General features: G+C 39.4%; 1 protein-coding gene across 2 annotated transcripts; it reads right to left on the reverse strand.

Annotated features, from left to right (window-relative positions):
• Positions 1-4,608: 4,608 nt before the first annotated feature.
• On the reverse strand, positions 4,609-24,504 carry LOC125227839 (solute carrier family 25 member 35-like). 2 transcript variants are annotated; one of them, XM_048132207.1, is made up of 6 exons: positions 24,290-24,457; positions 8,604-8,860; positions 7,048-7,207; positions 6,021-6,111; positions 5,511-5,729; positions 4,609-5,304 (listed from the first exon to the last, which is right to left on the reverse strand). In XM_048132207.1, the coding sequence occupies exons 2-6, from the start codon at positions 8,858-8,860 to the stop codon at positions 5,111-5,113; spliced, it is 921 nt and encodes a 306-aa protein (XP_047988164.1). In that variant the 5' UTR covers positions 24,290-24,457; the 3' UTR covers positions 4,609-5,110. The 2 variants fall into 2 exon arrangements, with proteins under 2 accessions (XP_047988164.1, XP_047988166.1); XM_048132209.1 differs by lacking the exons at positions 4,609-5,304; positions 5,511-5,729; positions 6,021-6,111; positions 7,048-7,207; positions 8,604-8,860 and adding exons at positions 20,662-21,107; positions 21,959-22,101; positions 22,866-23,192; positions 23,388-23,745 and having other exon boundaries at positions 24,290-24,504.
• Between the last annotated feature and the right edge of the window lie 124 nt (positions 24,505-24,628).

Genomic DNA, 24,628 nt, shown 5'->3' on the forward strand with positions numbered 1-24,628 from the left:
AATTACTGAACACGTGTGTGACAGCCTTTACCACTCCCCATGTTATTTGCTCCCACGTGTCAATTACTTGACACTAACTTCAATGTTATCCTTAAGGGTCTCTCACACTGATTAATTCATTTATTATGTATGAAAACGATGAAAAAATTTTTTTTGCGAATTTATACAAAACTGATATACAGGGTGGTTCCTGATAATGAACCTAACAACGTGTCGAATTTAAATAAAATAAAAAAAAAACACGGTGTATAGGAAGGAAGATCTGTGTGCGTAGCCGTATGCACAAACGCTCACGAAACGCTCACGATAATAACTCTTTCGTCGCTATTTACCTCTATCGCTCTTGCGTTTTTTTTATGGGCAGGTAGACAGGTCGCCTGATGGTAAGCGATCACTGCCGCCTATGGACACCCGAAACACCAGAAGTGTTGGAGGTGAGTTGCCGGCCTTTAAGATGTACGCTCTTTTCTTGAAGGTTTGAAGGTCGTATCGGTCCGGAAATACCGTTGGCGACAATTCGCGTATTGGCGCGACAGAGCTAGACTACCTTTCTGCGGCGTTTCGATTTAGTTTCGCGTCGCAGAAATGCCATTTATCTAAGGGGCCAGACATGCCAGGCGATTTGTAATAGACTACGCATGTCGCAAGTTCTTGAATCCACGCACACTTGTAGATGGACGCCCCTATAGGCTACTTGACCCTTTTTTAAAGTTTGTCTTATATTATTACTTACTGTATAAATTACCGAAAAAAGTATCACTATATTTTATAATGAGTTATAAACCGCAAAAAATATTTTTAAAGAATACTTTTACGTAATCAGGCAAAAACAACATCAGCCATGTCATCTATAGATTTTCTGTGAATGAAGTCATTCAGTGCGAAAACAACACTTTCTGACACTTTAAGTACGAGGCATAAAGGTCATTATGTCAGTGATTGATTTGACATGAATTCTATGACGTCACTACACGGCCGACAGCGTTTTCGGTGGCCAAAATAAAAAAAAAATACTCACATTTTCGAATTAAAAATACGTAGTCATCTTACACATTAAATAAAAAAAAATGATTGGTTTCTTACGTGAAATATTACAGAAGACAATCATTTATTGGGCCAAAAAAGATAAGAGTCTAGTAGCCTATTGGGCTATTGCGCAATACACACGCATCACTACTTTGAAAAAATCTCGTATCTCACGCTGCTTCTCAAAGTTAAAACGCAGTAAGTCTATATGCATTCCATAAATCCATACATACTTCTACAATTTTCTTTTCATTGACAGACGAAGATACAAGTTTTTTTAGAAGTAGTGACGGTCTGTGACACTAGATACATGCGAACAGCGAGTCGTAATACGCACGCACATACCAACAACTGTATGCTCAATTAGCTAACTGCGACACGTTCGCGGCTTGTCCGCTCTCTAGTACCTATTTATCCACGGTGTAAAATGAGGAAACCGAATAATTTTAACAGAGTATTCGGACATCATATTGGAAGAGTAAAATGTCATAAACTTTTCTGGATTTCGCCTACTTTCAGAGTTATAAGCATTTAAAAAAAAACAATTGCTTAATATTTGTCAAAACAAAAAGCTGTTTTGATGGCGACGATGCCGGTATCGGACATTATCTAACTATCCTCGTTGATAGATATCAAAAAGTAACTAGTGACTATAGTGACTCGTTACAAAAAATATTTTTTTAGAAAAAACAATTATTTTAAGTGCCAGTTTTATGAATAACATTTACTTTTTATGTGAAAATACATTAAAAAAAAATGCATATTTTTTTTTTGCGAAATTTGTTTGACTGCGTGTAACATTATTTTTATCTATATTTTGCCCTCAGAAATGCGTAGTTAAAATCTTTCGGTTTCCTCATGTCACACCGTGTATACTTTGAGGTCAGAGCTTATTTCAATACTTATAACACACATTGGGAACTATTCTATCTCTAATTAACTTCAATAATGTACTTAAATGTTTTCTGATTGTTATTTGGTCAGTTTATTTTCTTTTTTTTGTCAATGTCCATAAATGGGCATATGTGTAGTTTAGTACTACGTTGTTTTATTATTTTAAGTAAATACATAGATCTTTCTAATAACTTGGTTCCAATTGATCCTGGTTTTTGGATGACGTCTGACGATTTCATCACAAGAAACTGCTAATATATTCTCGAATATTATTTTTAAGTACTTAATTTTCATTAAATCACACTCCAAATCTAGTCTTATCTATCTTCTTCAGAAAATATTTCCAGAAAAAAGTAGCGGTCTATTTTTTAAATAATTTAAGGATGGTATAAACTTAAGTTTAGTGTGAATTTGATTTTTTTGTTCCGAACAGATTTTTTATCTCGCAGTGTGGTTTTGCTTGTATATTTAATTTTTTGTTCTTAGTACAATATACTTTTAAGGATACAATAATCTCACTAATACTAACTATATGCTATTTTGTGTTCATTCAGTTTGAAAGCTCAAGTATAATTTATAATTAAACGAAAAAATATTGCTCATTTCATCTAGCTCATGGGTTGTATAAGATGTCTAAAAGAATACCTATGTCCCGAAAATTTCAGCGGAAGATAGTGCCATGTTTTGTCATAGGCTGATAGCCGAAAGGGGTTGTTAACTATCAAAGGTTGGCATAGATGGCGCCATCAAAGCTTTGTCAAGTTTTGTTTTATGAGACTTGACTTGATTCATGGGTATATTAAATATTATGGATCATATAGGTTATTTGTAATAAAAACAACAATATATACAAGTCCAATTATTTATTTATGTAATAATATTATTAAAAAGAATTAACATAACATATTTCTTCTAATATCATGAATCAACAGCCCTTAATTTCAGTCTTAAAACTTTAAGTTCTTTGTAACATGAGATCAACTTAAAAAATCACTTTTTATAAAACTCTAACTAATTATTTTTTGTTATTGACTAATTAACCAAACTAATTAATACGTTATCACAATGAAAATTCTAATATTTTAATAAAATTGCAGGCCACCTTGTTACTGTCTTTCGCGGCAGTGAATGCACAATTTGTGGGAGCATTCAAGGCAAATTGGTTTTTTGCATTCGAAGCACATGTATTGGGTTCTGCGTTTTTTCGTCGGGTCGCAAGTAGAGCAGGTTTTTCGTGTTTCCAACCGTTCTTCAGCACTACTAAATCAATCGGTTGTGACGAAAATAAGAATCCATAATTACGTAACCTCCTACCACCCGTCTCCTGACCCTAAGAAAAATTACATAGTCTCCTACCACCCGTCTCACGGACGGTTGGCGCAAAGATGTACTCACCAAAACTAAACGCGTGCGATGACCTATGAGGCAGGTGGGGGAAGGTACAAGGATTAGACGTTTCTCGGCCGCCCGCTTTTAGGTATATTAAAATTTTTAAGTTTGAAGGTGTCTGTGAGACGGGAGGTAGGTGGTTAAGGGTTAATACACTTTTGGATATGGCTAATAGGTGCCAACGTATGGCAATAGGTGTAGGTTAGGTGGAAGTAATCAATTCGGAAAGGGCCCAAGATATGGAAAGGATGTACAGATCTAGTGCAAACTGTTTTTCCTTGGTATTTTCATGGAAACGAGCGAGCGTGGCTATTTCAGTCAGTCTGTGAAATGTGTCGCTTAACTTGAAACTTGGGTAAATCCATTCTGCTTTAAGGTTAATTATATAAAAAATATAATATTGATCTGAAAGGTAATCAACCTTATATCAGAATGGATTTAACCACGTTTGAAGTTGCACTACATCTGTATTTGCCACCAAAGAAATGCCTTATACTTAAAATAACCTTATGAGGTCAATTTTTTTTCTCGTCCAATTCTATACTAATTACTATGTATTACATATTATATTATAAAAATAGTTAAAATAGCGTATTATGCTGTAACACCAATTTTCTCGTCAATGAATCCGTCGCTTAGATCTGTAGAACGTTTTTTTTAATACATGCCGTTTTTTGGCAAAAAGGTAGAATTATTATTATCTATAAAAGTTTCTGAAACGCATAATGTTAATCTATAATTAGATGATTTTTTATAACTAGCTGGATGTAGTATTAAGATATTTTTAAGGTTTAACGATAGATATGCCAAATTGTTTTAAATAAGATATAGATTCAACCCTTAAATAAACAAAGAAGTAGTACTTATATATTTCTGTTTTCAAAACAATATCGTAAAAATATGAAAATTAAAATAATATATTATTGCCGAATAATTTATGCGATTAAAATAAATATTTGCTGAAATAATGTTTGTTTCATTTTGCTTTTTAAGTTCCCATGAAACATTAGTAACGTTACATTCGAAACACAACTCTATATTGTTAGACATTTATGAGTTATTTTCGAATAAAACAACAACCGAGGTATCATGGTTTATTGATAAGTTATAGTAAAATGTTTATATAATAAAAAATAACATATATTGTATTTAATTTGAAATGAATAAATATTTTTAAAAATAATATATAAATTTTTGTACATAGTAAAAAATAAAATGGACATCTCTTATGAGGTATTTAATATATCTTTAATCTATATATGGAATGATTTCAATATATATATATATATGGTATATATGTAGGTATGATTAGTTATTTTGTTTGATAAAAATAAAATCTCTTAAAATCTAAAACCCTGATGAATGTATAAAACCCGTGTATATATAATAAGACGACTCTAAGAATTAATGATCACAAGTAGCTATATATTTTAATAATTCTCAAAACTACTTACTATACCAACAAGTCCCTAAGGTACAGTCAACCAATTCAAGTCAAGCCACTCTACAACCATGTCAAAATGACAAGAAGTAAGGTATTTCTTACAATCTGATTTATAACGTCACTCTGACATAGTTCTACAGTGGCCTAGGGTTCCAATTGGTTGACTGTACTTTTGACCGCTGGGCAGTCTGTGGGCTGTTTAACCATAGTGCCATTGACAATTCTGCGCCTATTTCTTCTGGTTTGATAAGTATCAGGCAATGAACGGCAAAGTGTCACTGCTGTGAAATAAGCCACTGAACTTGTCCCGATAAAGGTCAAAATGTGACAACCCGCGATATAGATTGCTGAACTTGGCTACCTCCTCAAATAATCTTCCAAAATCTTCAGCTGATCCCAACACACTAATAGGAGAACAGTATGCGGCCCTAGCCTCATGTAGTTAGCCCCCGTGCCTTTGTACAGCGAGCTGACGCCTTCTGAACGCACCATCTTGTAGAAGCAGTCGATCATACCGGAGTATAGCTTGCCGCGATTGTTTGCGTCTACAGCTGAAAAAACGGAATAGTTAGTAGTTCCTAACATTTATGATTTTCACTTTTTCATAGCCCTTCTAATAGATCATGTCATTCTTCAGTTCGATAATCAAACTTCTTGTTACTTATCTAACGAATTTTCGTGACGACATTGTCACTCTTAGACCCTGGGGACCAGGCGATATTTACACGATATGTATACGCTTATTGTAGGAACTTACGTTGATTAGAAAGTCGGGTAGCAACAACATCGAATGGATTGAGGCACGCTGTCATGACGAGCCCTCCCAGATTAGCTCCAGCAAACGACAGCAGTATGGGTGAGTTGGTCATCCACCCGTGAGCCACTAGCCATTCTTTAGCGTAAGAGAATGACACCATTTGGGAAGCGCTGCCAACCGCACCGCGGGGGATTTGGGGTTGCACGCCGCGGAATAAACCTGGAACGTAATGCAGATTTTTAAATGAGTTTTTATATTGTATAATTCTAAATAGTTGGAAATCTTTATTAACAAACGCTTGTCAGAAGTGAGGAAATATAAATTGCACTACTACAAAACCTTATGAATCTTTCCCTGTAGATATCATCTGTGATAACACTGATAACTTGTTTTAAACATTCGAGTTGGCTTTTTTACTGTACTAGAGCTTTCCAAATATGCCATGTAGTTTACAATTTACAAGTCAAGAATTATGATGTGAACATCCAAATTTAATTACATAGTACATACCTTTAAAGCCTTCCTTAGCATAAATATCGCGTAGTGCTTCAAAGGTTCCGGTATGCTGGTGCTGATGGCCCACGGAGATCGTCTGTGCAGCCTGTAACCAATAACCGCCTTTACACAGTCGCTCTATCGCGCGTTCCCGGAGCGTACAGGATAGCGCGCTTAAGCCTGTGCGCTCAATCGCGCGCGATTGCGTGTTGTTGGTTTTTAAGGTTCACGTTCTTTCGCGCGTGATTGTGCGTCGAAGTTTTTGAGAACGAAAACAGCGTGCGTGTAAAGGCTAATCGTGCGCGATATACTGGTTATTATTGTGAATTGTTATTAATAGTATCGATTTATAAAGAGCAAGTAATTCAACCAATAATTATTTAGTCCACGAGCGTATGTCCGCCATCTTGCGCGCGCGAATGAACGTACGTGTAAAGACAACCTCAACCACGCGATTGCGCGTCCGCTCCAGCGCACGCAATCGCGCGTTCTTTCCCTTCCCCTCCCGTCGTCTTTACACGCGCATTCTTTCATACGCGATTGCGCAATCACGCGCGATAGAGCGTCTGTGTAAAGGCGGCTAATAATCAAGGAGTGTAGACTTTTAAATTTGACCTGATCACAACGAAAGCTACACATTAACAAAGACATATGTAACTCCGTATAGACGGATAAAGTCTAAAAAAAAACGTACCTCAAATCCCTAGAGAAAAAGGTGGCCTAGATGGCGTCACACCTTTGGGGGACGCTCAGCTAGATGGCGCTAATATTAATATTTGACAATTTAAGTTTTAACACATATCAAGCTAACAATATGGGCCAAATTGTCAAAACTGAGGTTCAAAAGTTTTAAGCTTGTGTCGAGAGATGGCAATCTATGCACTGTGATTACACATTTTACTTTGACAGTAACTCTCTATAATACTCGATCCTCTTTGGTAATATCTATGATATAGAACATATGTAGTTTACATAGGTTGCAACAATCTGACCCTGGTTAGATTACGGCATTCTCTAATAAATATTCTATGTTATATCATACCTGTGCTTGTAACCGAGTCTTGACTAAAAAGAACGGCGTGCCAGCGATGGATCCTAATGCGCCACCGACGCCAGCCGCCGCGGCGCCCTTGAGAATTGACGTTCGCCCTGTGTTATCTGTAGTAAGGCGACGGCGTTCGCATATCCGGAACACTCCTAATCTGGAATTATGAGTTTTTGCTTAAGGGGCTCCACACGGTTTTCAACGATTTTTGACAAATTTTGAGTTGAAACTCCTAAATTTGCACTACAGAAACAGAATTATATGACTAAGGGCCGGTTGCATCAAACCGTCTGTCACCGTTAAAGCGTTCGTTAAATTTTATTGCATGGGAAGTTCCATAGACGTCTACTGCTTGACGATGAAGTGTCTGTCAAATGGGGTTGAAGCAACTGGCCCTAACGGTCATTGGTTCTTCAATCTTTCATCTTTATTCGTAAGAGTCATATTTAAAAAAAAATGAATACTTATTTTTTTAAACATGCAGGGTAAAAAAAAAGACTTATCGAAATTTTATTATAATTTAATTAAATTACTTACATAAAATCGACATGTTAAGATTTAATTTTGGATTTTTTAAAAATTCAAGAGAGATTTTAATTTTAAACTAATTGAAACAAAAGTTATGACCAAAAAACAGTTTTTGACCTTAAAATTGTTCAACTTTGAAGCCAAATATCACAGAAACAATGAGGTATGAAGTAATTATGAGATACTATTTTGTTTAAAGACGATGCTGTTAATATGATAGGCTTTAGAAACGATAATAATATCAATGGATTCAAATCGAAGGTCATTGGCGCAGGGAACGCCTTTAATAGTTATTTGTTATACAAGGGGGCAAAGTTGTATTTTAACGCCGAGTGTGGAATTGAAAAACGAGCAAGTGAAAGGATTCTATAGTTGAACCACGAGCGAAGCGAGTGGTTCGAGAATAGAATCCTGAACTTGCGAGTTTTTTAACACACGAGAAGTAAAATACATTTGCACCCGAGTGTAACACAAAACTTTTCCCTCATTATAGCGAGGAAACTACTACGCAAAAAAAGAGTATATCACTGCTTCCAGTAGTTCCACAGGTGGTAAATCATCTTTATTACTAGATTCACCTACTTTTATCAATTTGAAAGCAGTTAATTTGACTTTATTGAAGGTCAAATTACTTTACCCACTAGTGGATAAAATGCGTTTTTACCCGCTGGTATTGAAGGACAAAACACGTGTTTCCGAGCTAGTGAGGGGAAAAATAAGTACCTATTTGTGTTTTCAACGGCGACTCAAATGTTTTTAAATATGAAGCAAGATTGAGTATACTAAGCAGCCGTTGATTTTGAACGATTAAATACCAATAAACTATTATACTTACCTACTCGTAATGCGTCTGTCTGTGTCTCCCTAGAGTAGGGCCCTCATCGCTACTATGGAGTTTGTAACTGTACTGTGCTGACTGCAGCAATAAAAGTTTGGCTTTCAACTCCTTGGAGATGGAGTCGTGTCTTCAATGCTTCTATAGGGTTGAAAAAAAGAATGTCAAACTAGATACCAACTTAACTTACCTAAAAGTATTAAGGAAAAACTGGAATCCAAGCATCGCGCTTAAACCTCTCTGTAGCGATCCAAAACCCTCGTTTTTCGCAATAACAAACAGCCCATGAGGCACACTTTTGTAGTGTATTTCATGTCCTTTAGCTTTCAACTCCCCTTGGAGTTGAAGTCGGGTTTTCACAACCTCTATGGGGTTGGTGAAGATGGTAGCAAACATGGCGGACGTACCGCCCATTAGCATGTCGGTAGCGTCACGTGCTAGCGCCATCTAGGGATTTAAAAGTAAAAAAATTGTTAGTACACGTCATAGATCAAGCAAACCAAAGACATATGTAACTCCGTATAGACGGATAAAGTCTAAGAAAAAAACGTAACTCAAAGTCACACAGGAAAAGGTACGGTGGCCAAGATGGCGTTTACACCTTTGGGGAACGCTCGACTAGATGGCGCTAATATTCATATTTGACATTTTAACACATATCAAGCTAACAATATGGGCCAAATTGTCAAAACTGAGGTTCAAAAGTTTTAAGCTTGTGTCGAGAGATGGCAGTCTATGCACTGTGATTACACATTTTACTTTGACAGTAACTCTCTATAATACTCGATCCTCTTTGAGCAAACGTATCTACCTAGCGTGTCAAATGAACTCAGTAAATTCCACTGAGTTGTCCATTTTTAATCGCAGCTTGCAGCATTCGGGCGTCAATTTTTGTAAGTTGAAGTCAACAATAACACTAAACATGCCTCGTTACGTGATATTTCATTGAAACAACATAAAAATTATGAACACTCAAGGGCCCGAGACATATTTAAAATCACAGCCCAAGTAACACACATTTGCTGTATAACAGCTGAATAAAGGCATTTTTTTAACGCTTTAGGCTGTACTAAAGGTACAAGAGCTATGTAAAAGCTCTATAATAGCTAATACAGCCCTTAATACTCTTAAATGGGCACAAATTAGACAGCCTTAAGGGTACATAGTGCTTTAAAAGCGGTATAGCAGCAATGTAACAGGGGTATAAGGGCGCCATCTATGTGTGGTGGAATGTAAGCGCGTTCGTAGGCGGTCGCATTTTAATGTATGGGATGGTATGATCTTGTTATATTTAATTTATGATGTTACCGATAATGAACAAGTTACCATATTTGCCAGTCAGTAACACGATGCAAAATCCAGATGTAAATTTTTCATAAAAATTGATTAGGAATGTATTTTCGAATTAATTATTAACCTCGTAAGGCCTAATGTACAATACAATGTACATAGTTGTTGCAAACGAATTTGAATCTTTCATGAACCAAATAAAGTAGAAATTTCCTTGTTACATTGCTTTTTGAAACAAACGAAAATCTTACCAATTTACTTATAGAACAAGGTTCAAATTCAAAATGGAAAATCTAACTATGGTGGGCCTTACGAGGTGCGTAGGCAAATGGGTAAAATATAATAATTTTACCTTCCAATAAAATTGTTATTATTTTGCCTGGTATATCCGAGGTCCTTATAGAGAGAGTACGTCGTAGACGTCGCATCGGACCGGTAGATGGCGCCATCGTTCGTTGTAAGTCGCTCCGGCGTCACACCGCCGCGATGTTGGTAGTCCCGTTTTTCCCCACCTGCAACACAAGGCTCCCCGCGCCCCGACCCGCCACCAGCCACCCTCATTGTTGAGGAGAAGTGCCGACGGTATATTAAGCCTACCAGGAAGGCATCACTCAGACCTCGGATATACCAGGCAAAATAATAACAATTTTATTGGAAGGTAAAATTATTATATTATTTGTGCCGTTTGTATATCCGAGGTCCTTATAGAGACCTGTTTATTATCTCCTGGTGGCGAGTCAGCTGGCGCGCAAGCCTTTGGTAGCCCTATTGGCATAGCATAGAAAAATAAGTGAATCAGTTGTTGAACCGATTTGACAGATGTATCAGTCGAAATAGCCTTCGATCCGCGAATATCTCGGTGCCAGAAACGCCTAAAGAGATTTTCGTGATGACGTTTAGCTTTAGTCAGCGAATAGTTAGAGAAATGACATTATTATACATCGCAGATCAAAACCAAAAAAGATGTAGGCGAGGCTGACTTGAACAAGATACAAAAACCTTAGATACACTATTATTATTAACAGACACGTTATTTTATCAGGTTATAAACCCAATTTCAGACACAAAGTGTGGAAATTAACTGTAAAAGTAGTGTAACTATATGTACTGTAGCAGGGTAACGTAATTGATACTGCTTTTGTCAACCCTTCGTAAAAATTATCTAAATCAATATTAGCTTTGATATGACTATTTAAAGTCCAACGTCTTACGTCCATATCAAACACAGAAAAAGGTCATCACTCACGCGCCCAAGGGCTATTTGTTACAATACTGGTTTTTTCGATCAGACTATTTCGCGTCAAGCGAGCGCGGTTGCAAGCGAGACTCCTGAACTCTGAACTCTTTTTAGTGAGGGCATTTGAGGATACCGATCGCTCGGTAAAACTAGCCTAGAAGATGAAAAGTACGAGCGCTGTCGATTGCTACTACACTGGACGGAGGTATCAGTCGATTTCTTCAAGTCAGTCATTGACTCTTAGGGTAATCCATTACCTAATCCAAAACCCGATGCGACGGATTTCTACTTCGTGCAATGAAGGTCGACAGAGTAGACTGAGAGGTGGAGACGTCCGTGTCGCATCGCTGGTGGTTGCTGAACACGTCGTGGTAGCAGGTCAAGGGGTGAATTAAAACACCGCCACACATGCGCGCTTTAAGAGCGTAGGCGGAGCGCAATAATGGCGGTGCACCGCACAAACGCTGGCGTTGCGCCCAGTGGGCGCTAGCGGGAACTAACGAGCGCTGATTGCGAGCGCAACGCGCGCGGGACGCGAGCGGAATGCACGCGCATTCAGCGCGCTGATAGCGTAGCGTTAGCGCTATGTGTGGCGGAGGCTTAATACGTACCGTTGTACGACGTAATGCAGGGCTCTCGCAGACGAAGAGGTACGATGACGGGCGAAGCAGAAGAAGGCGAGGTCACCGAAGGTCACTTACTTGGCTCCCAGGGGGTGCATACTGACCTCGTACGACAGTCTGTTGGAGTCAGCAGTTACTGTCGTAGTTACTCGTAACAGAAGAGATGTAATCCTGCCATCGTACAGCATAACATAACATACAACCGAACTGTGCATAGCATATAGTGCTATGCGAACCTTAATCCGGCTGCATGTCACTTCAGTCGCTAGCGCCACCGCCTGTTGAAGATTATTTTCCATCGGAAGAGCTTTACTTCGTACAATGTTCCGATTATTGAAGGTCTTATCGGGCTGCAGATGCAAGCAAAACAGGGGCGATTGGCCTACAGCTATCGGCAGCTGTACGAGGTAATGCTGGAAACTGCAGCGGTGCAACCTTCCTCTGTAGACTACGAAAGTTGTGAAATTGATGAAATCAGGTTCAACGATCGAATCAAGCACTATATTAATTCAGTATAGTCGAGCCAGATGATAACTACTGAAGTCCTCCTGAGTTCCTGGCCCCTTTCGCTTTGAGCTGGAATCTCAAGTTCACTAAGGCGAAGCGGGTTTATTTTTCCCAATTTGTTTATTAGAGGCTCGGCGAATAAGTTAATCTCTCGAATGGACAGTGGGCGCCACAAGCCTCCGGGAAATCGTCGTGTACTTGGAACCCCCGCGGCCAGATTACCGATCGGTTTTGGTGTCCACCCGGTAAACAGACGCACGCTCAGGATGCAGGACGCTGGCTCGAATTCAGATCTGGACATTCTGAAAGAGATTTTTTTTTTATTTCGCAAACCTTTACGATGTTTTTGACCTACACAATGAGCGATGTACAGGAATCACAGGGTCGTCTCGCGAGGCGCCTCTCCGATTAGATAGCTCGCGAACATCGTCAGGACACCCTCGCAGCAGTGCGGCTCCTCGTCCGGTTATTGACGTCTTACCTCGTTCAACTATGGGTGTCCAAACCACGTTAGGACGTAGCATCTTTAGAATTTATCTGTTCTCACTTCGGCGACGGAGGAGTCCTTGGTCAAAATAGAGTGTAAATACTGTCGTACTTCACGGGAACTGGAAAGAGAAGAGTGGATACCATAGTGTACGGGATGTCAGCTGATAGCGGCGCCCGGCGTCACATTGGAGGGTAGTATCAGCCTGGTCAGCAGCGATACCGTAGCAGACGGAGCCTGGATAGTCGTGGTCGTAGCACCATTGTAGGTGAAGACAGTGTTCGCGGTGAGCGTGACATCTTAGGCGCGACGGGCGTTATCAGCGTGGCGGCTAGCAGCACCAAGGGCCCACATCAGCAATCTTACCAGCTTGTCACTGCAGCAGACGCTGTTATGTTCGGCGGTGAGATTGAGACGGCCGTCGTCAGCTCGAAAGGCGTCTCGATGCCCTGTCGCGTCACGCAGTATCGTGCTCAGTGGCCCTCTCGAGGTCGCCGCCGTCAGCGCGGGAGGCACCGGCGCCAGCGTGGCAGTCAGCTACATCGGTGAACAGCATCAACAGAGTTCGCGGCGTCGTCACGGCAAACGCGGCAGGAAAATTAGCGACGCCTTCGCGGCAGCCGCAGTATTGCGCTCGGTGGCGCGATGAAGGTCGCCGCGTCTGCAATCTTACCTCGTGCGATCGAGGCGACATCAAGGCGCCAGCATCAGCGTGTCGGCCGTCGACACCGGTGGAAAACTTCAAGTAGCTTGCGGCGTTGTCATGGCAGATGAGCTCGCTGCATCACCATCAAGGCGCCAGCATAAGCGTGGCGGCCAGCGATACTGGTGGACAGCTACAGCAGGTGGACAGTCAGCAGGATCGCGGCGTTGTCACGGCAGACGAACGCTCTGCATCACCATCGAGGCGCCAGCATAAGCGTGGCGGCCAGCGATACTGGTGGACAGCTACAGCAGGTGGACAGTCAGCAGGATCGCGGCGTTGTCACGGCAGACGAACGCTCTGCATCACCATCGAGGCGCCAGCATAAGCGTGGCGGCCAGCGATATTGGTGGACAGCTTCAGCAGGATCGCGGCGTTGTCAAGGCAGACGCACGCTCTGCATCACCATCGAGGCGCCAGCATAAGCGTGGCGGCCAGCGATACTGGTGGACAGCTTCAGCAGGATCGCGGCGTTGTCACGGCAGACGAACGCTCTGCATCACCATCGAGGCGCCAGCATAAGCGTGGCGGCCAGCGATATTGGTGGACAGCTTCAGCAGGCTCGCGGCGTTGTCAAGGCAGACGCACGCTCTGCATCACCATCGAGGCGCCAGCATAAGCGTGGCGGCCAGCGATACTGGTGGACAGCTTCAGCAGGATCGCGGCGTTGTCACGGCAGACGAACGCTCTGCATCACCATCGAGGCGCCAGCATAAGCGTGGCGGCCAGCGATACTGGTGGACAGCTTCAGCAGGATCGCGGCGTTGTCACGGCAGATGAGCGCGCTGCATCACCATCGAGGCGCCAGCATAAGCGTGGCGGCCAGCGATATTGGTGGACAGCTTCAGCAGGCTCGCGGCGTTGTGGCGGGGGCAGAAGGTGGCCGCGCTGGTAGCCTGCGTATTGACGACTGATCACTAACGGCACGGCGCTCGCGTCGGGGCAGCAGCAGACATACTTACAGCGTCGCACGCGGCGCCTATGCGGCGGCCACAACGTTGTTCGGCGGCACCGCAGAGATGGCCATCGTTAACGAGGAGGCAACTTCTACGCAACCTCGGCGGCGCCGACGCGGCGGACAACACTGCCGCGGTCAGCGGCGCTATCGCAGCGCTACAGTAAGTTTCGGCGCCGACACGTGGCTTGGGGCCTCCGCACCGAATCGGAAACCGAACATGTTCTTTCTAAAATAATATGAATCTGCTCACCCATTCGTCGGAGAAATTCAAACCTCCTCGGAGCGCGGTATTCCTCCACCGCGCCCTCCGCCGCCGCCGCCGCCGCAGCCCGCAGGTCGCGCAGCCCGCGGTCGCGAAGCACGTGGTCCCCGGAGCACGTGGTCCCAGGCGGAGCAACTTACCTACGTTACCGCTTATATTCTAGCGCGAAACTTTTAATACGCGGATAACACTTCCTACTTTAGTCTCGGAAATGCGAATAGTTTAAAAAGAAAACTGATTAACGGTAACGATTTTTGCAGCATGGAACTTTCTTACAAAAAAGTGGGTAGAATCATAAAGCACCGCTCGTTCATTTCTATAGTGAGAACCTCGAAAGACGAATAATGATCGCTAGCGAGGCATAATATATCTCATTATTCAAGACGAACGAGCGTAAATTAAAAGGGAAGAAAGAATTGACGGATGAAATTGAAAAATTTCATAATTCCGAAACGTTATAAGCCACTTTTTTAAATAAAAACACGAATAACTCTGGTTTGACCAGAAATAGAAACTAAAAGATTAATTTCGAGACACCATGCTGTAAAAATGTTCGAACGGAATACGCGACAACCGGTCACTTCGGCGTTCGACGAAACAATGAGGGTGGCTGGTGGCGGGTCGGGGCGCGGGGAGCCTTGTGTTGCAGGTGGGGAAAAACGGGACTACCAACATCGCGGCGGTGTGACGCCGGAGCGACTTACAACGAACGATGGCGCCATCTACCGGTCCGATGCGACGTCTACGACGTACTCTCTCTATAAGGACCTCGGATATACAAACGGCACAAATAATATGTATATGTCAAGATAGAAACTTTCATATGACTAAATCTGTTTATCTGTCTATTTTACGAGTACATAATTATAAAGTAATCTTGTACCAAAGCACGGGAGTGGCCATACTATACGATAGTAGGTACTCTTTATTATTTATTTACGTCGACCGGTCTGGCTCAGTCGGTAGTGGCCCTGCCTGCTAAGCCGCGGTCCTGGGTTCGAATCCCGGTAAGGGCATTTATTTGTGTGATGAGCACAGATATTTGTTCCTGAGTCATGGATGGTTTCTATGTATATAAGTATGTATTTATCTATTTAAGTATGTGTAACGTCGCTTAGCACACATAGTACAAGCTTTGCTTAGTTTGGGGCTAAGTTGATCTGTGTAAGGTGTCCCCAATATTTATTTATTTAGTTATTTATGCTGTGACAAAGTAACAAAATACGTCGGGGTATCAATAAAATAAAAATAATAATGTCAGCAGTAATTTATTCAATAAATTATTTCAACAATAGTAAAATACATACTAAAAGGCACTAACTATAAAATGTAGCTGTAGAAATATGGCATTATTTAGAGGTATAATGAGATTTCTACGCAGATTCACAAACTTTAAATAGATAAGTTTAAAATTATCATCAATTCTAATATAACATCTTCAAGTAACAATTTACCATTTTTGAACATGATTCTATGACATTTTATTTATAAACAACTAATAAAATATGCGTAATTTCAAACGGAGGAACTATAACAAAAAACATTTTACATTTTTATTGTGTTTTTAAGCTTAGCGCCTAAAATGTTACGTCAGATGTGAGCATACGCAGTAAAAGGGTCACGAATAAATATAAAACTTATTGCATAATAATCATTTATAAATAAGTTTGGTATAATAACAATTATATTTATAACTAGAAAAAACAAAAAAATCTCATTCTACTTATTGTCCTATAATTTCAAAAGCTAAGCAATATTTGAATCATTCCAATGACTTATTAGAGTTCATAAATAAGAGATATGACGGCATTAACAACTGATATCCGCAAGTGGCCGTCGAAATAAAACAAAATAGGACCTTATTTATATCTAGAATAAAGTTAAATGCTGAATATTCATAAGTACGTATATAGTCGCCTCGCCGTCACCGAGTACAGTCACTGGCATAAATAAGTGATGATTTCTATACCTTGTCACATTAACGTCTTGTTTGAAATGTCTTACGAAATAGGGAACTTGACTGAAGTTAAAATAAAATATTTTATACCATGTACGAAATAAGGCATCAGATAATCATAAGAAAAACATGGACAGAAGTTATTTTTAAATCCAATTTCTATTTAATAAGTCAGGTAGAAATATATAAAGTAACTGAGTTGACAGTGACGTCACTCAATTTAAATTCATATAAATTCCATATTAGCAAGTCGTTCAAATTCGTTTTGACAGTTCTTAAAAAGAAGCTGATTTGACTAGGAGGCATGTCGCCTGTTGTTGAACGATTAAAAGCGACAAGGTACAGAAATCATCACTTATTTATGCCGGTGACCGGTGACTGTATAAGCTTTGCTTAGTTTGGGGCTATGGTGATCTGTGTGAGGTGTCCCCCAATATTAATAGTTAGTTATAATAATTCTTACTTTGGTATGGCAAATTAATACTGTGATCTCTGTTAAGGATTAATATGGTTACATATTTTAATATCAGCACGGGAAGCATGGTCGCGCGATAGACGATAAAATATCAGGCCGTCCCTATCGCACTTACAAATAGTGCGATAGGGACGGGCTATTTTATCGTCTATCGCGCGACCATGCTTCCCGTTTACATTTTTATCTATTTGGTAGGTATTTCAAGCATTTGGCATTATAATGCGTCAAAACTACGAATTTCGAAAGGAATAATTATGAAAATAATAAAAATTGCAAACGGGACTTAATCGTTTATAACTAAGGGCACAGTATAATAAAGAGTACTATCGTACAGTATGGCCACTCCCGCTCCCCGCTGAAAGTGTCGCCCACCCCCTCTCGGTTACCTCACAGTTACCGCCTGTCAAAAATGCGAACAGTCGACCTGTCATATCTCACTCATACAAGCATAGTACGCGTTCACCTACACGAGCTTAGACTGTGTGCTAGGAACGCGCCTCTTTCATATATTTGATCGCCAGTGTCCGAGGTGTGCTAATAAGGGCTCGCCCGTTTGCACGCTATGCAGCGTCGACTCAGGGCACTTGTATGAGCTTCAATTGTTTGACATGCACGCCGCACGCCCCGCCACGCTGCACGCCTAATATGGGCGTGCACTCAGGCCTTACGCAAGTCCCGTTTGTAATATGAATTATCTATATAAATTGGGAAAATGTCAATCGCAAAAATGCTAAGGAAATAGCTTAAATAAATAAAAAATACAACACAGAATTAAGAAGATCGTCTTAACAAGATCTTACCTAAAAAGTATTTCGTTATTCTAATAATGATAAAATAATTATTGTCTAGAATCTACGAGTAGTAATAACACGTTCGCGGACATCAGACGTCTATAGACGACTTTCTACTGTACAGTCACCGGCATAAATAAGTGATGATTTCTGTACCTTGTCACATCACACATCACATTACATCACATCTTGTTTGAAATGTCATACGAGTACTCTTCTTCCTTGCGTTATCCCGGCATTTGCCACAGCTCATGGGCGTAGTTTTACGAAAGCGACTGCCGTCTGACCTTTCAACCCGAAGGGTAACTAGGCCTTATTGGAATTAGTCCGGTTTCCTCACGATGTTTTTCCTTCACCGAAAAGCGACAGTGAAAATGTCATACTAGTACGAAGTTGTCAAATGATTAAAAGAAGAAATCACCACTTATTTATGCCAGTGAGTGTATTCGACGTAGTCCACGAACGGCTTAACTAATATTATTGTTGGCATATAAGCCTTATTTCTTAAGTACCAAAGGCAAATGATCACTGGGCTTCAAGCCTTACTTTAGAAGCTAAATGTGATTTTTTTCTGATTAAGAACTGTCTTACAGCAAATTTTTGCGCTAAGATTTTCATCAATACTATATATAATATCAATTGTTTTCTATAATATCTATGGCAAGTCATAAAGTTACGGTACCTATCTATACTATAGTTTGGTATTTGACTTTGGTAATTTACTTATAATATTGTAGTAGAATTTAATACACATGTGACGGTTTTATAAAACATACCTCGTTCCATAAACACTTGTATTATAATGCCTTTCGTTATGTAGTAGTCACATAAATTACTATTGCAAGTCGTGTAGTCACTAGTCACTATCAGATGCATCGGAGCAGCTAAGACCTACAAAATCTACAAATGTGTCGCTTAACTTCAAAACTGGGTATAAGTTTATTATCTTTCAGATCATATTATATTTTTTATATATTCAACCTCAAAGTAGAATGGATTTACCCAGGTTTGAAGTTAAGCTACACAAATATCGAATCGGAACTCGTCTTCATGGTCATTTGGTCAATGCGCGTTACGCCGTGGCTTGCGTGGGCGACGGTCGCGCGACGGCGATGCGACGCATACGAAATCAAACCTTATCGATATGGAAGTAGACGATGCGATGAGACGCGACGGCGACGGTCGCGCGACCGTCGCCCACGCAAGACACGGCGTTAGAGTGGGTTGATAGATGTTTTAGAGCACCTGGAGTACTGATGTGCCGACGGAAAGTTCCCAAAATTCTGAAATTTTCACATAGGAAAACTTCGGAAACTTTCCATACTTTGTATGGACAATTGTACGGATGGAAACTTTCCATTTCATAAATTTAAATTCCCTTTATTTTTCGTGAAAGTTTCGTGAATTTTTCAAAAAATTTAAGATTTTTTTGGAAAGTTTCTGCAACTTGCACATCACTAACCTGGAGTACCTGGACCGCTTCCATATACTCGTATTTGACGGTGTCCGTACTATCTCGTATAATTGTTACTTTGAAGAAAATATCTATAAGAAATTACGTTTAATATTGCAAATATATTATTTGGTAAAATACTTCGGTTACATATTAATACTCTATTGTTTCATTGGGTGGTTTTATAATAATGTTAATGATATAAACTAACTCCATTCGATCATTATTTGAATATTTTAAACTGTCGTCTTATATTTAAACTTAACTTTAAAGTAATATTGTAAGGGGTACATTTGGCTATTATTATAATCATATGCGATATTTACTTTATACTGATTGATTATCCAGAGGAAGTAAGAAATACTGTTATCCTAGGTCTGTTTATTTGAATGGCAGATTATGTGCTTGAACTTTATAGTGCTCACAGACAGGCGTACCGAATGGAGACCCGAAGGCCCGAAGCCTGTTCGATTGAGTGGTGGTACGTTATACGTCAATCAAGGACGTCGTAATAATCAGTCAAATAAAAAAAGGTGATGTTTCGAGATCTGGTACGACCGTCTGTAAGGACTTTAAGGTCTTCTAACCTTCCTCCTAACCTCGCCGTAGTAATAATGATAATGTGCCGAAGACATTAGTGCCGCAGAAATACGTTAGTGGGAAAAGGGTAAATGTTTAAAAATTTTTTAAATTATAAATGTCAATTATCAAATTATTAACTCTAATTTATGCCACAAGGTGGCAGCCTCTACCGCAAACCGTCATAACACACTCATATAATAATATTTACTCTTCTTTTTCCAATAAAAAAGACCGAAAATATCTTGCGACTCAGTTATCGCATTGAAACAATTGAAAATATCTTAATACCAATATGAAATGTAGGTTCGTATACAAAAGAGGCATGATTAAACACGGTAACCTATTAATTGCATTAATACAATTCCTATTAGATAAAAAAACTTGCTAGATAAAAAAACGCTTGAATCACATGGGTCGTAGATAACATAACCTACTTAGTAAAAAAGTAAATCTTACATCTATTTTTTAATCTTTCGCATACTGAATGTAACTTTTTATGGGTAGCAATTATTTTATAGAAAAAAATTGACAATAATGTTTTATTCGTCATCTTTAAAACAATAATAAAATATTGAAAATTGAACTGAAGGTAGGTAGAAAAGTACCTACCTTTCACGTGGAAATGCCAATCAAATCTTAGGTCGTACTTTTCTATAAAACAACTGCCTCAGTGTCTTGTAATTATCAATTGACTAGGAACAGATCAAATTGAGTTTTACGTATATAAATTAGATACTTAACTAATAAAATAACAACCCAAATACCGGTAATACCTACAATAGGCTAGTTTCCTGTACTTAAAATATTTTATGCAGTGCACGAAATAAAGCACCACATAATTAGAAGAAAAACATGGACAGTAGTTATGTTTAAACATAATATCTATTTAATAAGTGAAAGAGAAAGATATAAAGTAAATAACCTTGACGTCACTCCTCAGTATTTCATAGTGATTCCATATTAGAAAATCGTTTTGACAGTTCTTAAACAGGAGCTGATTTGACTAATAGAAAACTAGCCTATTACCGATGTGAAATTTTCGAAAAGTTTGCAAACTGAAATCTTTCAATTCTCACACAGAAATATGAGAAATTTTCACATCACAAGTCACAAAAATTTCCAATATCACATCAGTCAAAGACATACCAAACCAATCATCATCATCATCACGCCTTCTCCATCTCAAAACTCTTCTGTAAATCCTTCAGCATGTCCCAGAAGACAAGTAGTAGGACGGTGTGGGGCGCCTGGCGGAGGTAGGAGGGCCCCATGCCCTTGTAAAAGGCTAGGAGACCTTCGGTCTTGGTGATCTTTTTGGCACAGTCTGATATGCCGCTGTAGAGGAGGCCTTGACCGTTTACGTCGACGGCTGAAATAAGAAAAGATTGATAAATTATTTGCGTAAGTTTACTGATGACAGAGACATGGATGCTGATACGCAATAATGTGTCATCCCACATGCATTTTGCAATAAGATGTCAACTCAAAACTTTGACGATTAAAATTGCCATTTTATTGCAAAATTCATGTGTTATACCAATTAGATTTAGATAGAAGAAACGAGTTCATTTATTTGTATGGCGGCCGAGCGTGTCAGATTTTGTTACTGAAGTTGTTACTTGCCTGTGATTTTAAATATGTCTCAGGCCCTTGAGTGTTGATAAGTTTTATGTTGTTGCAATTAAATATCATGTAACGAGGCATTTTTAATGTTTTTGTTGACTTCAACTTACAAAAATTGACGCCCGAAAGCTGCAAGCTGCGATTAAAGACGGACAACTCAGTGGATTTCACTGAGTTCATTTGACACGCTAAGTAGATACGTTTGCTTGATCTATGGTTTATATGACATCTGTGTGTTATACCATTATTGCGAATCAGCATCCATATGTAGCTCCGTATAGACAGCTACAGTCTAAGAAAAAATGTACCTCAGAACCATATAGAAAAAGGTACGGTGGTCTAAATGGCGTTACACCTTTGGGGACGCTCGACTAGATGGCGCTAATATTAACATTTGACATTTAACACATATCAAGCTAAGAATATGGGCCAAATTGTCAAAACTGAGATTTAAAAGTTTTAAGCTAGTGTGGAGACTGGAGAGATGGCAGTCTATGCTCTGTGATTACACATTTTACTTCGACAGTAACTCTCTATAATACTCGATCCTCTTTGCTCATACTAATAGGAGTACAAATAAAGTAAGGTTGAAATTACCTTGGTTGTATAATCTCGTCATGATCACGTCCATGGGAGTCAAAGCGATAGTTTTAACAACCGCCCCTATGTTGCTGGCGACGAATGCAGATAAATACTTCGACTGTTGAAACATATCGTTGTCGTCCATCCATTCTTTACACCTGAAATTAAATAACTGTTTCAAAATATGATCCTTTTTGCCTTCAAAACATGTGCACAATATTAAAAATCCTCGATGTGTGTAGAAGTATGGCTAACAAACTATAGCCGGTCGAAAAGCTTGTCAGTAGAGAAAGGCGCGAAATTTAAATTTTCTATGGGAATATAACTCATTTTTTAGACTTGCAGCTTACTCTACTAACAGAAATAGCCTGAAGAAAGTATACATACATATGTATATCATAAAAAATGATGATGTATTTGAAGTATAAAAAGATAAACATTAGACAATAGCATTTGATTGGCATAACATGATAAGATAGGCAAAATACTACATCATGACACTTATCATTATCTAAGTAGGAAGCTAATTATATACATCTAGTTGATCTAGTGTTCTATAGTTATTTCTGACAATACGACACGTCACTTAAAAAAATAGTGTGGAGTCCCTCCACACGGAAGAAATGAAACTTCGTACTGCGGAAATAAAATATATTTTGTCAAACAAGTCTGTCAGTAAATAAGAACAAAGAAAACTATAGGTATCCTTTTCTATAGCACCGTAAAGAAAAGGATGCATATAGTTTTCTTTGTTCTTATTTACTGACAGCCTTGTTTGACAAAGTATAGAAAAGGGTATTTGAGGTATTTCGAAATTTGAGTTGGCAGCACTGATTGTTGAACGTTTAACGCTGTCAGTTGGAAGTTGCATCAGAAGTTTCACAAAAAAAAAATAAACATAAAAAGACTAAAAAATACTTACACAGCATAAGAAGCAATCTGCGTTGCTGATCCTATGGAGTTCCTTATCATCATACCATGAGCGCCTCTCCATAGTCCCCCCAAACCATTCTTCTTATAAATTTTACTCATCGCATATGTCATGCCCGAATGAGCATGTTGTGTGCCAACGGCTATCTTCTCCGAAGAATAAGACATTAGCTGCGTTTTAACCAGCTGCAGCGGGCTGCCGAAGAACGCTCCAACCATGCCCGCAAAAGCACCCATTACTAAACTGTTAGTGAACTTTGTGTTGTTTTTCTCATCGCGGAGCAAACCTTGGTTGTCGGCTTGTTGGTATATGCCTAACCTGAAAAATTTAGTTTTTGTATTTAGAGTAAGCTGAGTGAGATGTAAATATTATGTGATTTGATAGAAATAATGGAATGATACATAATCCAACAAAAAAATATTTTTACTGTTTTTATTACAGATGAAAAAATTCATATTACAGATGAAAAAACAAATCTAATAACACATACAAAACTAAAACAACCTAACTTACCTGACACCGTTAACCACTAATTGGAACCACAAAGCCGGCACAAGACCCTTCTGTAATGCAGTCACTCCGTCATGTTTCACAATAGTGTACATCGCATGCGGTATATTCTTATAGTGCACTGCATGCTGGCTCCGCGCCCGAAGCTCCCCTTGCAACTGCATACGGGTCTTCACCACGTCAAACGGGTTACTAAAGATAGCGGCGCCCACACCCGCTATACCTCCCACCACGAAATCCATATTGAAATACGGACAGCGGTTTTAACGTAATACTGTTAGGTTAGGACTGGAGATTTTTGTTTGCCATAACTGTAATGTTTGCCAAATTCATCGTTTGTCTTAGAAGAGTTTATCTGAAACTGAAAAAAAGATTATTTAAAAAAAGTTTTAGGATAAAAAAATGTAAGATTAAAAAAAATTCCAGTTTCAGACAAAATCATGTTAATAGCAAATTTTAGCAAAAAATCCAGTTAAAACGCATGGCACAACATGTATAAAATCGTTATTCGACAAACACATCCAGTCTATACGTGTAAGTACGTACTTAGTTTATAATAAGTAAAATCTATACTATTTTTATTAGTCTATCACAGGCAGGTTATATTCTATAAGCACCTATTTTCCTAAATAATAAAAGCGAATAGAATTATCTACTCTGTTTATCGCCGCAAGTAAGAAATCGACGTCGTTGTCGTTTTATAACAAAAGGTCCCCAAATATTTTTATAATCAGGTGTTTTTCAGTTACAAAAATAGACGAAACACCGCATTTTCCCCAAAAGCCCGATCTTTGATCTCTGCACTACGGTATGACATAATATCAGAAATGCGCGAAATCATGCACGTTTTTGCTGAAATATGCCAAGAATGCCGCAAAATATTTACAAGTAAGTTTGGGTCTTACCTTTGCTTTCTTAGTTATTCACACGAAACGTTCTGTTATCATATTGAATATTTACTAGTTGCGAACTCGTAGGGCCGCCCGCCGCACGGCCTGCGCTGGAGAATTCCATAGAAAACTCATTTTATAGCATGTTTGTTTCGTAATGAAAACTCACGAGACGTCACATGTACGTCAAAGCACGGAACGTCAAAGTGACACATATCAGCTGACGGCTGGCGGTGCGTTCAGAAGCAGTGCGTTCGCTTCATTCTAATTTTCGCACTTTTTAATTTCCGTTATTGCTTTATTACCCTTTTCTATGTATTTTGTATTTTTATCCGAGCAAGTTTTGTATTTTTT

This window comes from Leguminivora glycinivorella, chromosome 7 (genome assembly GCF_023078275.1).
Source record: "Leguminivora glycinivorella isolate SPB_JAAS2020 chromosome 7, LegGlyc_1.1, whole genome shotgun sequence".
In the NCBI taxonomy this organism is placed as follows: Eukaryota; Metazoa; Arthropoda; class Insecta; order Lepidoptera; family Tortricidae; genus Leguminivora; species Leguminivora glycinivorella.